This window comes from Lampetra fluviatilis, chromosome 12, assembly GCF_964198595.1.
Source record: "Lampetra fluviatilis chromosome 12, kcLamFluv1.1, whole genome shotgun sequence".
In the NCBI taxonomy this organism is placed as follows: Eukaryota; Metazoa; Chordata; class Hyperoartia; order Petromyzontiformes; family Petromyzontidae; genus Lampetra; species Lampetra fluviatilis.
The window spans coordinates 8,492,794-8,510,214 of NC_136286.1; the positions used below are offsets into that span (position 1 = coordinate 8,492,794).

The following is a 17,421-nucleotide window of genomic DNA, read 5'->3' on the forward strand; positions in this document are numbered from 1 at the left end:
CCATGTATCACAGCAACATGCATCATCTTTGTTCACATTTAATATTCGCCATTTACTTGAGGTTTTTTTTGGACATCCTCTAATGCTTTTCTTATTCAGAGTGCTCTGTAACGCGATAGCTGTGCGATATGTATGGCCTTACTTTGGAACAAAATTGTTTCCATATGCAGTACAGTACTTTGGCTTGGGCTAGGCAACCTCTGTCAATCTTGGAACACAAAATTGGGAATATAACAGTTCTAAAATGTAGTCGTATGCTATTTTAATGCTATGTTTTTGCGTGTATTGAAAGTAATTTAAATGGCAATACAGTACAAGCGAATATATACCTACTGTACTGCTGCTTCTACGGTCTAACTTGACCTCTTTTACATCTTTGAAAGAGAGCTTCATCACTCATCGGATTCCTCCTCCACTCGAAATAAAGATTCTGTATATACAGGACCATATAGTATATACGATGCTACATATGTATGCTATTGCAGGGAACGATGTTGTGTGTGTTTTTTGGGGTGCTAATTAAGGTATTAGAAGTGGTCAGCAATACTGCGCTCTGGATTTGGCCACCCGACGTTGATTTATGACCACAGCTCACATCAGTACAGGCAGTCCCGCCCGAGATATGAATTTCCAACTTACGAACATCCGCACTTACGAACGAACCGCTCTGAGGTTTTATTCAAGATGCCATTTAACCAACCGACTGGCGAACGCTCAGTCGTACCAACGAACCCAACCGCAGAACTATGTTGTTCGGCGGAGGGATCCTTCGCGAGATGTAATGAGGCCCAGCACCCTAGAAACGCGCAATCTGACAAGCAAGCCAGCATCAGGACTCAATGCAAGTGAAAATAAAACATAGTTTTTTTCATTTCATGCTTCTTTAATTTACGCAAATTTATGTTTTTCTTCTTATTTATGAGTTTAACAATGTTTTCCCTCTTTTGTTGAACCATAACACATTTTATAACACTGACCGTATGTACAATTACATATTGAGTTCCGAGATATGAAAAATCGACTTACGAACGGGTCTCAGGAATGTAACCCGTTCGTAAGTCGAGGACTGCCTCGTAATATTTAAACCAATCCTGGACACCCTCTTTACAATCTTCCTTCTTCACCAGTGGTATTAATATCATTGGTACGTGAATGACGCTCAAACATTAACATTTCATCAAAGTTTCATATCGTCTTTGATGCTGTGCTTTGGCGATATCTAAAATAGTTTGCAGTTTAATTTCCTACAGTTCAACAGTGCGACGACTCACGTGTTTGGGCTCTTATGCCAATGTTCGTGCCACCGTCGATGACCTACGTTTGTTTTCCCCACTTGGCGTTGTTAAAAAATCCGGGTGTTGTCTTCGGCTTGGCCGCTGTCATTCAAGCCTCATGTTAAAAAACACCACTGGAGCAGCTTTCTTCCACCTCACAAACATCGCTCGTCTGAGACCCTGCTCGTCCGCTTCTGATGCCGACGGTCTGATCCACCACGCCGTTGTGTTTTCAAGGACCGATCATTGCAGTGCTGTCTCTTTAACGTGCCGGCTTTTGAGACCAATATTATCCATAAGAGTTTTTTTTTTTGGGTTAGATCGCTTAAACGTAAATTTGACGAAAGAGGAGGATTTCTCCACAACTCCGGCTGTCGCCTGATGAGGCTGGTTGTAATTACCGGCAAAACGTCACGGTACGCGAATGGTAAATGTTGTGGGTTTACTCTCCAACACACCGGTGTGCTGAACTAGCAACGAATTGCCACGTTTTGTTTACGTGACAAATCTTACTAATTGGCTGTGTTGGGTGGTGGCGGGTTTAACGACACATTTATATTTACACGATCTAACCCAAAAAAAAACTCTTATGCAGTGCTCTCTGTTCGGTGCCTCTGCCCCAGTCCTAAATTGCAATACGTCCTCTACTCGGCTACCAGAATTGTATCAAGAGTCCCGAACATGCGAACATATCCGTCCGCTCTAGGCCTCTCTTCGCTGGCTTTCTATAAAATCCAGAGTTGTAATCCCCAAGAAATTCCTTCTGACAAATGAGGCTCTCGAAAGTGGACAGCTTTACTCACCCCAGTATGTGTGGCCATCCCGAAGACTTTGTTCTTCAATGGGCCAGTGGCCCTGTGCATTCCCCGTGATGTGGTGTTGCACATTGGGTTGCGCGTGCCTTGTGTTGCGCTGCTGCCCGTCAGGAGAGGGCTCTGCACAGCGTTGTTCGTGATTCGGTGACAACGGCGGTGGCGCTGAAACCCGCGCCTCAAGACGCGTGCATTGTCTCTTGCGTTCGGTTCTATAAATTAGCTTCTATACTTTTTAGTTCCCCCCCCCCCCCTAAGTGCTGTATTATTTATGTGTTTATGTGTGTGATGTGAAGCAACTTGAGTACCTTGTAAAAATGTGCAATATAAATGTAGTTTATTATGATGGTTAACCCACACTGGCCAGCATGGTGAGGTATGATAAAAACAGCCATGTTCGACTGCCACGGCAGTGAATTGGAAAATGTCTAAAATATAATTAGTTTTTTTTTTATGATTATTGTAATGTTCATTGCTTCAGTCTTTAACAAAGATTTGATTACTTTTACGCATGTTATTTTATTATCCAGTATTTAAGTACGCCAATGAAACTTGAAATTACTCTTTACCGAAATGTGTTTGACAACGTATGGCCAACTACCCCACATGACCGATGGTGCATTATGGGGAGGCCTACAACCAGCAGTGGATATACGAAGTTGCCCTAGATAACTTTCGTCATTACTTTGTAGCATGCCGACGTTCAACCATTAATGCAAGAGATTCGCCTGCACAATGTGTCACATTTAAAACTGGCCTCTGAGGTGCACTGTACTACTGCACGATATTTATAACATTTGTAAAAATAAATATGATGACATCTCTGCTTGACTTTCACCAATACGAATAGCTGCGACAGCCCGCATACCGCCACCTACTCACAAATGAGAGTGCGTACGCTTCGGGTCCGCTTGCTTTTATTACTAACATTGCAATGGGTTCTCAAGTCGGCTTATTCAACGTGCATTCGAATATGTTGCGCAACTTTACTGCCTTAAAAGGAAACGTGGAATAGACGATTTAACACATTGGGTCTCTGTGTGTCTGTGTTGTGTGTCTCTCTCTGTGTGTGTCTCTGTTGTCTCTCTCTGCTTGTGTGTCTGTCTGTGTGTCTCCCTGTGTGTGTTTTTTTTCTCTCTCTCCCAAATTTAGTTCTACCTAATGACGGTTGCTTGTGTTGCAATCGAAACGTCGTATTCTATTATTGAATTTATTTTCTTTCTACGTGACTTTACCGAAAGAACCAAAGAGTTAACACGTAGGCTTTTGCAACCAATGTTATCCATATTCGAGGTTTTCTGAGTTAGATCGCGTAAATATAAATGTTTCGTTAAACCCACCACCACCCGACACAGCCAATTAGTAACGTTTTTCATGTAAACAAAACGTGTCAGTGTGTTACTAGTTCAGCACACCGGTGTGTTGGCGACGTTTCGGGCATTGGTCCTCCTTCACAGCACGTAATCTATGTACTGTATCGCAACATAAATGATTTGTGTGCTTTAAATCATCTATGTGCTGAGAACCAATGCCATTAATTTCACCTATTATGTTTTTCCTTTTGAGGCCACAGTGTTATTGACGAATGCGTTGAATCGTTTGGTCTATGTGCTTGTGCACCACTGTCAACATAACAGAATCACCAAAATAAATAGTTTTCCAAAATGTAAATGCTTTTTATAAACGGCAGAAACTGGAGCCACGTTCTCTGATCTATGATTTTACGGTAGTTTTTTCCTCATTATAACTGTCTGTGATTGGATGGAGTCACATGTAGATTATTTTTCTTAGAACGCATTAACGGTGTCGTAAATGAATTTTTTCAACAAAATTTAAAAGACAAACTCTCCACATTTTAGCCCGTTTGTGAGTGGGTATACTTTTTTTGGATGGACAATATACATTGTTAATCATTCTATTGCTTTTTTGGGGATAAATGGTACTTTTTTTAGATGACATAGTACATTGGAAACCCACGTATTCCTTTAAGAAGAATAAGCACGCTTTGATAATGGCTCGTGCAGATGCTCAGCTGAACAAATATCATTGACCGGTGCCTTCAGCTCACGTAATAAATACTCATTTAAGCTAAAATTATCAAAACGTTCACGGTCTGTGAACACTTTATGGATACGCGCAACTTAACTCGTAACTGTCATACCTTCCACTTGGCATGCAACGATGAATCAATTCACCATCTCTTATGCTCACTAATCTCACATGTCGCTACACGGAGTGGATATCACTGAGACGGTAAGAATTACACGAAAATAATCGATCTAAAATCGATTCATGACCCCAAATTGTGATGCTTCATCAAACTTCTGCTGGTGATAGGGAAGGCGGGTGGGGGGGGTGCAGGCAAGGGGGCAGGGGGGTTGCAGGCAAGGGGGCGGGGGGGGCAGAGTGAATCGTTGCGTAATTTCTAACCCTCCTGCGTCTCACAATAACGGAGCGCCGTGGCTGGAGACGAGTAAGAGGGTAAAATGATTTGTATTCCTCCTGCCCCTTGTTTTGTGTCTCCCCCACAGACTGGACGTGTCTCCCGAGGTCGAAACCACAAACCTCCCACAAAGCCCGTCCATGTCTGATAACTCGCCCCTCGCTGCGGCAGCTGCACCCGCTGTGCCTTTCCCTCTGTGCCCCCTACTAACACCCGTGCACTCCCCCACCTCTCCTTCCAGCCCCATGTCCATAATCTCACACCCTCCCAGCACACCCCCTTCCATTCTGTCGCAGTCTCCCCCCACGCCCGCGTCGCTGCTGTCGTTCACCGACATTGCCGAGGTTCCCAAATCCCCCCCTGCACCTAGGCCGACGCCGCGGCCTTCTCCACACGCCGAGAACCGTGCCGTGAGCGCGCCCGGAAGTTCCGTACGGGAAAACAATTTGTCGAATGCAGCGGCGGCCTTCGCTCGGGACGATCTGGTGTCGCCACCGCCACCACCCTCCTCACCGGAGAAGGTTTCCACCAAATCCTCCAACCCCTTCTTTTTCCCGTCCTCTGCTAAAAACCCTTTCCTGAGCAGCCATTCCTTTAACCCGTTCCTGGATGTTCTGTGCGAGGGCTCGGAAGCCCAAGCGTCGCAGGCACCGACGGTAGCGAGAGAGGGCGACGCGACTGAACGTGCTCCCAAGACTGACGAAGCATGGACACGTGGACTTGAGAATGAGAAATTTTCCGCTCACAAGAAGGACATCCAACATGAAGGAGCCAAAGATTTTATGACAGGATCGAAGGGGGTTTCTGTGAAATTGAGTGATTTAGAGACTGGCAAAGTTGATAAACTGGTCACTCAAGATTTATCTCCGGGTTCATCTCAGATGCAGGCTACAGGACCTCCACAAAGTGCCCGTCTGAGGCCAATGCCAACAATGGGGAGGATTGAAAAACAGGAAAATGTTGCGCCACCTCTAAAAGCTGATGATGTGGTGCTCGCACAGACTGCTCGCCAAGACGATCCTATTCACCAAAAAACACAGATGCAGTCATTTTCAGATTTAATATTGGGCAAAGGAAAGGTTTCTTCCCCTATAAGGTCACCGCTTTTCCTGCAGGGTGTTGAGGAGAATAACCAACAAAGGAGTGGGACAGGCAAGTCCTGTTCTGAGGAACAGCCTACTAAAAATGTGCCTGTACAACAGGAGAAAACTCCTGCCCAACTGGTAGACGCCATTGCAAGTAAGAACATAACGCCGGGACTTCAGCCAAATCTCTTGGATAAGTCAACCACTAAGATGTACAGTGAAGTTGAAGGCGCCGACCTAGAGTCGTCGTTAAAAATAAACTACTTGGACCAGGACGAAACCTCGTATTATCCTGTCAAAAGCCAGTTATACAGGCCTCACTTTTACAGCGCGTCTACGTTACGCTCGGACGCGGCTGAAACTTCGCCGCCTTATTTACAACTCTCCGTCGCCGAGGAGGACTTTGAGAAAGGTTCTCGCCGCACACCCCCTTCGCAGTTTCAGCCAAAATCGCCCGAAGAGGCTTCAACCGACACGAACCTCAGCGGCGCGCGCGGCGCAAGCTCTTCACGCACAGCGTTGGGCTACTCCGAGCGGGGTGTAGAGTTACCGGTGAAAGACTCAGACACGCAGCCATGCATTTTAAACATAGAGGTCACCACTCAGCCTGCACGGAAGTATGGTTCTCAACCACTGGACACTGCCTCCAAAAAGAATGAAGAAGGTTCTCGTAGCGGGTCTACGCTCTTCCAGTCGTCCTCCACTCTGGCCGAGTGGTTGGAGGCCAAGCACGCACAAGCCACGAAGAAGAGTGAGGAATCGCTGTCAGGCACTACCAAAGGCAGTTCTCTTGCTGATGGGTTGGATGTTTCGATCCTGAAGCAGCCGAGGAAGGACGATAACCCCAGTTCTCTGCATGAAGGAATAACTGACGATGGTTTGTTTGTTCGCACCTTCACTACAAGGGCTACTAATTTGGAAAGTAAGGGCTCAGTAAAGATGGACAATGGAGCACTCTCAGGGAAGAATTTTGTGCCTTCTGGCTCCTCTGCCTTGTCTCCCACCGACGGAGCGGGTAGCAAAACATTTTCGCCAGACACTTTCAAGCCCATTAATAACTTGGAAAAGATTGATAAGGCCAGCTCGTCAACAACACCCGCAGACGTCAGCAGTGAAGAGCCTCCACCGGACGTTGCCGGTGCGACCGAAAGGGACGCGGCGTTGCAGTCGACGTCCAAAAGGCTACACAGCGTAGACACAGCGTCTCGGGTGACCTCCCCCTCCGCACCGCCCCCCTCCCCTGGCTTTGTGCCTGCGCTTGCTGAGCCCTGCACCCTTCACCCCATCGCGCATGACTCTGTTCCTGCCCCAGTTGGTCGTCCCGTGATGCCCTTTACGGCGGCTCGCGAGTTTGGTCCATCCGGTGATGTGGGTTGGCACAGCCGAAGGGAAAAGGGCCCTCCATCCTCCTCTTCCCCACTGGTTTCAGCCTCGGAGACACGGCCAGGCTGCTCGGAGCCGCAGGGATGTGATGCTGGAATCAGGTGAGCCTGACCACGGCACTTTATTGATGGACGCGTAGCAGGACAGGGACTTGGGTCGGGAGTTGAACACAGAGATTAGTGTGAGCGTATACCAGCAGAACTTTATACTGTGTCTCCACATATGAATACAATTCTTTTTATACCATCGACCTATTGCATTATTGCAACCAAGTTTACACAGCAGCTTTTACTTAAGCACACAAACACTGGGCCGGTTTTGACATTTTTGGATAAATAGCTTCTGGGTTGCCATCTGTTATTCAAATTAAATAATTCGTACATTTGGTATTTGTGCTATTCTCATAGCGCAAGACTATGACAAAGACGTTATGTTTCCCAAACATAGTCTGTGGCAGTTTTGGCAGTCGGGGCTATTGATTGTTATGTGTTTTCCCGTTTGGATGATTTACGGATTTTTTTTAATTCGGCAAATTTGGACGACGCTGGCACAAATAGGCCACAAGAGCATTCCACTTAAGCTATGTGGCCCTTTTAAGCGCAAACGTTTGTACATAGAGTTCAGTACCATTTAGCTGATAGTAGTAGGCTCTTGGAGTGTATAGTTGGAAGCATTCCTTGATGCAGGAACAATTTATCTGGGATGTAAAATATGTTCCAGGAAGATGTTTTGTCAGCCGCAAGAGGTCTTTGGGCCGGATATGTAACGACATCTCAGTTGTGAGGTGCATGATGCAATGCATCATATGATATGTCGGTCATTATATTAAAATGGAGAAGTGATATGAACAAGGCCCATTCCCCAAAAATGTCACGTGTTATATGCTTGTTCTTTTTAAGGCCACAGTCTTATTGATGAATGTGTTTGAGTTTTTAGTTCTCCGTGCTTGCGCGCCACTGCCAACGCAGCATCACCAAGTAATGAACTGTTTTTTTTGTATTTGATATTGACGCAAACGCTGCGACGACGCTTTTAGGATAATCTGGCGCAAACACGACTGCAAAAAAAAACAAAAAGACGCAAACATTAAAAGAGAAATAATGCGTACGGTGAGAGTAGACACGAGACGAACGATGTTTTTTTAAAAATCATGACCCAGAATTGTAAATATGCATCCGACTTCTTCGGTAGCAAATCGTTACGTGCCGACCTGAGACTGTCGAACTGCAGGGGGTCATGTTTGGACAGGGCGGTGTCCTTCAATCCTGATTGGTGCATTCAGCGGCGGCGCTAACGAGGTCTTTCTCACGAGCGTTTTTGCACACCTGAAAATGTTCACCCAGTGAAGCTATTTTCAGGGGTGTTGCAAGAATCCCAGCAAATCGCTGGGGTCTCAACGCGCAAAGATGGGCGTGCGGTTCACGCGTCACATTGAAACATTCTCACGCAGAAAATGGAATAATTTAATGTTTAAAACGTGTATGCATATACAGTATGTGTTAGTATTCACGTTGGCATGCAGGGTAAATATGGTGTATTTCTGTATTATTACCAAAACAGGCATTTTGCAGTTGAGGAACAAAAATGTGTTAGCATAGCTGCTGTTTAAGTTGCTCTTCTTACTTTGTGTTATGTTTATATATTAAATTAGAAGCTTCCATCTTCTTGGTTCTTTCGGTAAAGTCACGTAGAAGGGAAATAATAAAATAATAATAATAATAAAGACAGACCTGTTCTTCACCTGAGGACGGCTGCTTGCGTTGTGGCCGAAACGTCGTGAGAATTATTTAATTATGTTTTATTTTTATTATTTTATTATATCCCTTCTACGTGACTTTACCGAAAGAACCAAGAAGATGAATCCCTGCAGTCACGAAAGCTTTAAATCGAAATTTAGAAGCTTCCATTAAACAATCATCAAGAGTTGTGTTGATGGTGTGGTGGGACAGCAGCTAATGCACTGCGCTATAAACCCGACCGAGTTTGATTTCTGGCCACAGCTAACATCAGTGGCAAGTAATACCTGAACCAGTCTTGGCCCTCCATTCACCTGAGCAGTGTAGCGAAGCATGGTGAACTCTCACAACTGACACGGCATGAGGAGGCCTTCCTTCAGCAGTGGACTGTCAAATTAATTTAAATTACCATTATTAGGTCTTGTATCGATAGTGAAATATCTGTCACGACAACTTATCCCTGTGAAAGCTGGTACAGGGTGTTGTAACATTTGCTTTATTGTGTGCGGTGGTGCACTTGGGCAATTGCTTGTTGAAGTCAACAAGGAATTGGCTGCAGGATTTTTATTTGTGTAGCAGCAGTGTGGTGGTGATCACACTGTGCTATGGATCCTAAACTTGAGTTTGATTCCCGGCCACGGTTCACGTCAGCGGTGAGTGATATCCGATCCGGTTCTGGTCACTCTCCTTTCCACTCATCCTCGCTAGCCATGGTTAGTGCAATTTCTAGCCTGCACCTCTCTACCTTTTACATACGTGTAACCACTTCATTCGGCAGTAGTTTTACTATTGCCCGTCAGATAAAAAAAATGTTTTACCTATGTTTGAAAAAAACGACGTGATTTTAATTTTACCAGGTAAGGCCCACTGAGCTATATAGCTCTTTTTCAGAAGCGACCTGATCACATACGATAGCTCAACGAAGTGGCTTATGTTGAAATTTATAGCAACCAAATACTACTCTAAAAACATGTTTTTCAATGTGGAGGGAAAAACCGGAGGACCTGAAGAAAAATCCACGCGACCACGGGGAGAACACGCAGAGGCGAGGGTCGGGATTGAACCCACGCGCTCATACCAGGCGAGATAGTTGACATTCTCTCCTCTGTGGCGCCCTAAACAAAGAGATTTAGGAAAAATAAAAAAAATACGTCGTACGTTGTATTGTAAACCTCGATTTAAATGTGGTGCGCGAGCAATGACGGCCAATAAAGCTGCCAGCGTATTTGTCTTTCGTTGCAAATGCAGCCCCCGTTCGGTGCCACCGCTGAACGCAAGCGGGAAGAAAATGGAAGAAGATGTCAAAACCTTTCCAGCTGGAACTCACAAGGTTGGTTATCTGCAGTTCAGCGACACACTCAATGAGACCTCTCTGTAATATGTACATTGCGTATTCATTGTAAACGCATGTTAACGTGCCAAAGAAGTGGTGTGTGACATTAATCCCGTGACGTTGCCTGGGGCTGCAACAAAACGAGGCTCGGGTTAGCCACAGTCGTCACAGTGAATGACACAGAGTGCCAGCACACACATTCAATATTTATATATATAAATGTTACATATCTTATGGGATACTGCCGAGCTTTAATGGTTAACACAATAGACTTGCATTGACGTTTGCGCGGTTTGATTCAATCTCCCGGCGCGGCAACTGAAACCAGAGACAATCCTCTTGAATCACCCCACCTCTGTCCACCCAGCAGTACGAATGGGTACGTCAGAGTTAGCTGCTCGGCAGGTCTCTTGTGGTGGGATAAAGTGTGGGGACACTCACATCCTCTGGGACGTATAACCACTGGAAGTGTAGGTCAAAAACCCTCTACTGGGGCCTTCTAGAACTCGTCCTAGTCGACTGAAATGAGCAAGCAATTGCAGGACTGCACCTTTACCGATGTACGGATACGTGTTGCTATAAGTTTTCTCTGTTTATTTTGTGCGAGAGAGTTTCACTGGACTCTCAGTGCTCCACCGTGATGTCTGGAGAAGGACTCCAGAAGATAACAAAAGGCCTTCTCACCCACACTAAGGCCATACATTTTATGAGCGTTGCAAAGAGTCTTCATCGCATGGCGTGTGGGAATCTCCAGCCCGCTGGCCCAAGTGCAGTTGGCACCACCTGCACGCTCGATAGCTATGCCACTGCCCCTGAGCAACGCAGGCTACTTTCTCATTCAACCTTCTGCTGAAGCTCGGTCTTGCTTTGGTGACCATCCCGACACCGTGAAGTGACTACACGTGAGAGAGAACCCAGATTAATCATAGAATGCTGAAACCCAGGTTCCAATCCAGGACCTCAGCGGTGCCACCTGTCCTAGTTCTCACAGAATTGTCCTTCTTAGACGTAGCCATCCTGAGAAATCTGTAAGTCTTCACGGAGCATGACGATTCCTGCTTTTTGTCTGTTCCGTAATAATACGGCATTCAAAACAACACATTTGCACACGACCCCACATTCTGGCATTGTGAGATATTCTTCTCCCCGTGATACGTCGCAGATATATATATACATTTTTGCCACCACAGAGGTTGCAACCCTTAGCTCTGACCTCCCCACTCCACCCCGCCACCCCCCACAACCGAGCGTCGCCCTGAAGCGCTGCAACTCGTTGCGTCCCCCTCCCGCGCCCCCAGGACGGCGGTCCGGCGGCAAACGCCTCCTCGGCCGCGGTGCTCTCGCGCCTCTCGCACGCCGAGCTGGTGGCGCTGGTGACGCGGCAGCAGGCGGAGCTGGTGCGGCGCGACGACACCATCCGCAACCTGCACGAGTACATCGACGGGCTGCTGCTGCGCATCATGGAGGAGACGCCGCACCTGCTGCTCGTGCCATACCAGAGGGCTGCTACGCTCGGGCAGAAGTAGTGCCCTTGGCATCGCTTCGTGCCCTCGGCATCACTTCGGTTCGGCTCGGCCCCGTGTGCCTCTGTTGGTCGCTCGCCGATGCCGGTGGTGGGCTTGCCAGCCCGGTTAATGGTGTGCGCGGGGCTTAATTTCAACCGAGCATGTTCGGGTCAGCGACCCTAACAATATTTGCGCTCCCGGTGCACCACATCGAGTGTACCTGTCGCTACGACCGTGGCTACTACTCGTCACGTGCAATGTTCTCCAGTCAACCGGCGAGCCGGGAAATATTTAGTGAGAAATTAAGCCCTGGGCATGCCCGGATGTACTGCATAGAAAGGCGTGATATAAATATTAAATTACGATGATAATATTTATGAGGAGTCAGCCATTGGGGTGGGAGGGTGGGGGCGAGGATTTAAAAAAAAAACTGTCAGCTGAAAACAGCACTCCGCTATGCTCCCCTACTCGGAGCGCTGTTAGTGACATTCCCATCAGCTGCTCGAACTCTGGACAGTTGCTGGTGAATTAACCATAAGAAGTATATTTACAGGGAGGTAAAAAGAGTAAAATGTCTGTTTGGGTTCTATTAGACACAATGTGAACAAGTATAGGACGTTGATCAATTAGCTTAGCTCAGATATGTGCGTGGGCTGAGGCTCATGATTAAGGGCTACAGTTGCTGCCATCCACACTTGCCCTGTGGTACAAGGACAGATTTCATGCGTTTACTTGTGGAGCTAAATAAGACTTCTTTGGCCATGTATTAAAACGCCCATAATGGGAGTATTCTCTTTGCAAGGCTTTAAAATATTTATGAATCTAACTAGTCTTTGTTATTGACCAGCAAGGCTAATTCCATTTCAGGCGGTATTATTATGGGTATGTGTTTGACACCCTCTTATCGAAAGCAGATATACATACTGCATTCCGCTAATTATAAATGTCCCAGAAAGTAAGGCGCACCTCGGTCTTGTGCCTGGTGCCAATAAAGTTAAATAAAAAATCAGGTCACACACATGCACACACCTACTGGATTTCAAGACTGACCACCAACTTTAGCTGTAAAATACAGGGGAAAACAGTGCGCCTTATTATCCAGAGGCTATGGTGATGGACTGGTAAAGGACGATCGAGATTCTTTTAGTGAAGATGTACGTGGATGGCCTGTGTGTTTGGGTGCCACGGTGGCGAGATGTTAACTACCTTACCTGATATACAGGAGGTTGTGGGTTCGACCCTGACACCTGTATATTTGGAGTTTGCATATCCTCCCCGTGGTTGCATGGATTGCTTTTCCGGGTCGTCCAGTTTTCCCTCTACGTTGAGAATCAAGACGATAAGCCATCTCGTTGAGCTATCATTTGTGGCCAAGTCGTTTCTGAAATTAGAGCTATATAGTTCAGTGGGCCATGCCTGGTAAAATACTAGTTTAGTTTTACACGTGACTGCACGGCCAGTGGGTTACGTATGTGTAAGCAAAAGTGTTTAAAAACCATACTGCAAATTTTAATTGACAGTGCGTATGGGATATGTTAACCAGTGTCGAATGTGCTCTTCCAAATAAGGCACGCCGCTATGAAAACAACCCAAGCTCGTCAAACCATTTTGGGGTGGAATTGCTGCAGGGCTGCTTGTTCATTGTCCCAAAGGATTGGTGCAGTTGATGATTGAAATTATTCAGAAGGTCTAGGTCCAACAATTGTACTGCATGCATGAATACATGTTTATGAGTTACGTTCCATAGATTAATTCCCATTTTTATTGCATTACAGTATTTGGTTTATCATCAGAAGTATATTATTGTAAATTTGGGTAAATACAAGTCCGTGATTATATGCCAAATCAATTCTGTATATACAGTATAGTATGTGTTTATACGATAATGTCTGCCTAAATATGCTGTAGAAGAAACGACAATAATGTTCATTGCAAAAATGGAAATGTCAAATTGAACTTCATAGCTGTAAGTGAAAGCACAAAGCCAATTAAGAATATAGGAAAGTAAAAATTACAATAATAGTGATTGTAAGATTGTATTGTCTATCAAACAGTGTTGATTATATCTGGATCTGTAGTGGTTGAATGTTGCTGAATTATTGTCGGTACAAACAGGAACTTAGCTTTTTTTAAGTTGTGACAAAACTGAATGTGTAATGCTCACATAAATGTGAGCTTTATTTTACGCGCAAGTATTTTGTATTATTTTACACCAGCTTTATTTTGGCTTGTTTACACTCCGCTAAATATTGTTCGCATCTGTATGTGATCTACAACTACTAACTGCCGTGCTTTCCATCGGATTCAGTGCTACATCAGTTTATCGCATCATAACATATTTAATATACCGCACACCATATTGAACGCCTGCGACCAAATCACCCAGAATGCACGCAGTGCCGTCAGATCTTGGAAGCTACACATGGGCTGAGCACGAATGGGTGGCCACCACCACGTGCACACAGAGGATGTCGTAGAGCAGCGACAGAGGGCATTGCAGCAACGTCCATTATTGCATTGCACTTGTGTGCTCTCAACATGCTCACCGCCTTCAACCCACACTGACCGGCGTGGTGAAGTATGGTCAAATAACCTGTGACGGCCCGCACGGTATGTGGAGGCCCTTACCCAGCAGTGGATTGACAAAGGGCCGTACCGGTATTAGCTTGCTACCTTACTTTGCTTCAGTATTATTTCATGATATATAAAACAAATCGCATTCAGGTAAATGCGCAACAGGAAAGTGTTTTTGAGAGAAAAGTCAATATTTGCTGGCAGTAACACTGCAAAGAGGATTATTGCCGAAGCCATGTTTAAAAATGACACGGCAATCTGGTGTCAATGTGCTTTGCAACGTGGCCATTTAGGGGCGCCGCGGTGGCGAGGTGCTAACTACCTTGCTGGTATACAGGAGGTCGATCCCAGTCCTGACGCCTTTATATTTGGAGTTTTCATGTTTTCTCCGTGGTCGCATGTTTTTTTCTCCGGGTCCTCCGGTTTTTCCCTGCACATGGTAAGCAACTTTGTTGAGCTATCATTTGTGGCCAGGTCGCTTCTTAAAAAGAGCTATATAGCTCAGTGGGCCTTACCTGGTAAAGTTAAAATCACGTAGTTTTTTTCAAACATAGGTAATTATATTGTATATATATGGCGTTCTCTGGTCTACCATCGTTTGAGACGAGGCTCAAAAGAAAGCTCTCCCTGGTGTGGACCAATCAGTTTCAAAGACAATGCATATATTTTACACTGGTCAACAACAAAAAAACATTTTTTTCTGGCCTAGACTTTTGCAGCTGTTCTAGACTAATTTCAGGGTGCTGATTCCAAATCTGATCTCAGATTTGCTCTATCACATCTCATTTTTATGCTATCGGCATACCCCATTTTCATTGATTTTATCCGAAATTAACTCTGTCACTTATGATTGCAAGTTGTTGCGAGTCAGTGACTGCTTTAGTGTTAAAATATGGTGCTGTATTTTTAGGATAGTGTGTTTATAATATCATTTTATGTAGATATACACATTTATTTAATATTTTTCTTCTGCAGTTTTTATTGAAAATGCAATATTTGATATCTCAAAAACCTGAATCAGCACCCCAAAATTACCTTAAAACCGTTGGAATACCTTATGCCAGAAAAGTGTGTTGACCAGTGTTATCATTCTGACCACAAGCATTGTGGTTAATGCAGACATGATTCCTTGTTAAAGGTTTCAGTTTGGTGTTTTAACATCTTAACACCTGTTTTGTTGCCAGAAAAAATTGTTTAGTTTTATTTGATGGACAGCTTAACTGGCTTTTGCAAGATGCTTGATCTGCATCGATTTACAGTGCATGCAGTCAATCCTGTAGGAGGACTGGCTTCAAATGCCATATTCAGTGTTCCCCGTCATATAAAATGACCCAATTAGTTGACCTGGATGCATGAATAATATTTTTTGCAAAAATATTCTGCCAGCATCTTAAAGATTTTAAATTTCTACTTTGCCTTAAGTGTTTTAACACATGTAAACATTATGTATCCTGACTGATGTATGATTTTTTTTGTTATTGGTGCTGTACGGACTGCAATAGACTCAATCAAAAAAATGTCGCTGCCCATAAAACGAACTTGTCTATCTCTACATTTAAAGTGAAAAATCACAGTTGATGTGCACAGGCCCAATAGCCACAAAAATGCCAAGCGGCCAGCAATAAGCAGCACTATAACAGCATATAGAAATGATCAGGTTTTCCTGAAAAAAATTCCCCCTAAGTGCTACATTTTTTGAGAAGTGGCATGCGAAGTGTTTCTTAATTACATTTGCGGTTCCCTGATGTGTGCAGCAAATTGCGTTTCAAAAAGCTATGTTTTTACAGTATTCTGTTACTGGAAACACCTTATGAAAGTATTCGCTTTCCCGTTCCGAGGTTTCATCTATTGTTGCTTGTTTATTTTCTTTGACAGTTTCTAGGAAAAATACAGGGATAAAAAAGAAATTGGACGGTCCAGACCGAATTAACCACATATTCATTACTGCTTCCTCTGTTGCTTTTGAATGATAGCATTTAAAATGTACGCCCTGTGAATCGGCTATAAGTTTTCACTTGACGTTGCAACGTGATTTGTTTTTAAAGCGCCGTTGTTGATTCCCACAAAGAAATTATTTATTCAAAGGTTAAAAAGGGACCACCATGCATTGTTTTGCTCTTAAAAAAAATTGTTGCAATTACAAAGGCTCCTTCCTTGAAGTTACAGAAATAATTACGGCAACAACAACATTATACTGTGGCTGAAAGTTGGTTGCCTCCTTTAAAATAAAGTACATATTGTTATGGAACCTCATGTTATTTCACTCTGCCAACATTTTTGTTCTATTATACATCTTCATTTTACAGTTACTTAAATGTCCCCACATAATATAGTATGTAAAATAAAAAAACACATGGAAGGTATTAACATTGTAATTTTGTTTTAGAAAACAATAAGGGAAATTATATTTGCAAAAACCAGATGGCTAAAAAAAAGATTTCGAAATTAAATTGGTTTTTAAAGTAATTTGAAAACAATAAAGTTACATTTTGAAATTGCAATGGCCCATATATAACATGTATTAATGTTATTTGATACATATTTTATTTTCATAGAAAATAATCCCATGCACGCACGTGGATTTTTTCTTTGGCATGTTTGTCCGCAACATTTACTTACATCCGCACAATTGTGAACGTGGAAATAGCGGCTGGATTTTCGTAACTAAATTGCATGGTGGTCTGCCTTTTAGTCCCATTGCCACTCCGGGGAGAGTAACTCAGTCAGCCTTGCAGATGTATAAATAGTGCATGGTCACACGTGCGTGTACGCGTACAGACCCGTGTTTTGTAGAAATGTATACGCTTGTGTGTGTTTGCGTGCGGGGTGAGGTGGTATTGCAGTTCGCGCACTGCGCTACGAACTCTGCTACCCGATGTCGATTCCTGTTCGCAGGCCAACAGTTGGCCCGTCCTGGGCCTCCCCTTGGTCGACTCAGCCTCAGATGAGTACCTGGTGCAGTGCGTAAATATCCTAGATTTGAAGCTTTCGTGACTGCAAGGATTCATATTCTTAGGTTTTTTCGGTAAAGTCACGTAGGTAAAAAATGTTTTAAAATTAATTTTAATTGTTTTACCTACGTGACTTTACAGAAAAAAACCTAAGAATGTGTAAACATCGTTGTTCGAGAGACTAAGGTGGCCAGACGTGGTGCAGGCCACCCATCGCCCTCGTGTGCCGTGCTCGCTAACAGTGCTTGCCCCAAAAGTTTGTTAAGGCTACATTGTGTATGGGGGGGGGGGGGAGCAGCGACATAGTGGTTGGTGAAAATTAGTA

The 17,421-nt window shown here is 44.4% G+C and overlaps 1 protein-coding gene across 1 annotated transcript in view; it reads left to right on the forward strand.

Moving 5' to 3' along the window:
* Nucleotides 1-14,935, forward strand: part of LOC144935130 (rab11 family-interacting protein 2-like) — a 32,251-nt gene extending 17,316 nt beyond the window's left edge. Inside the window, exons 4-5 of the mRNA XM_078861568.1 lie at nt 9,982-10,063; nt 11,365-14,935. Of these exons, the coding sequence (XP_078717694.1) occupies nt 9,982-10,063; nt 11,365-11,592 (310 nt within the window). The 3' untranslated portion in view covers nt 11,593-14,935. The remainder of the gene's footprint in view (nt 1-9,981; nt 10,064-11,364) is intronic.
* Nucleotides 14,936-17,421: the final 2,486 nt, after the last annotated feature.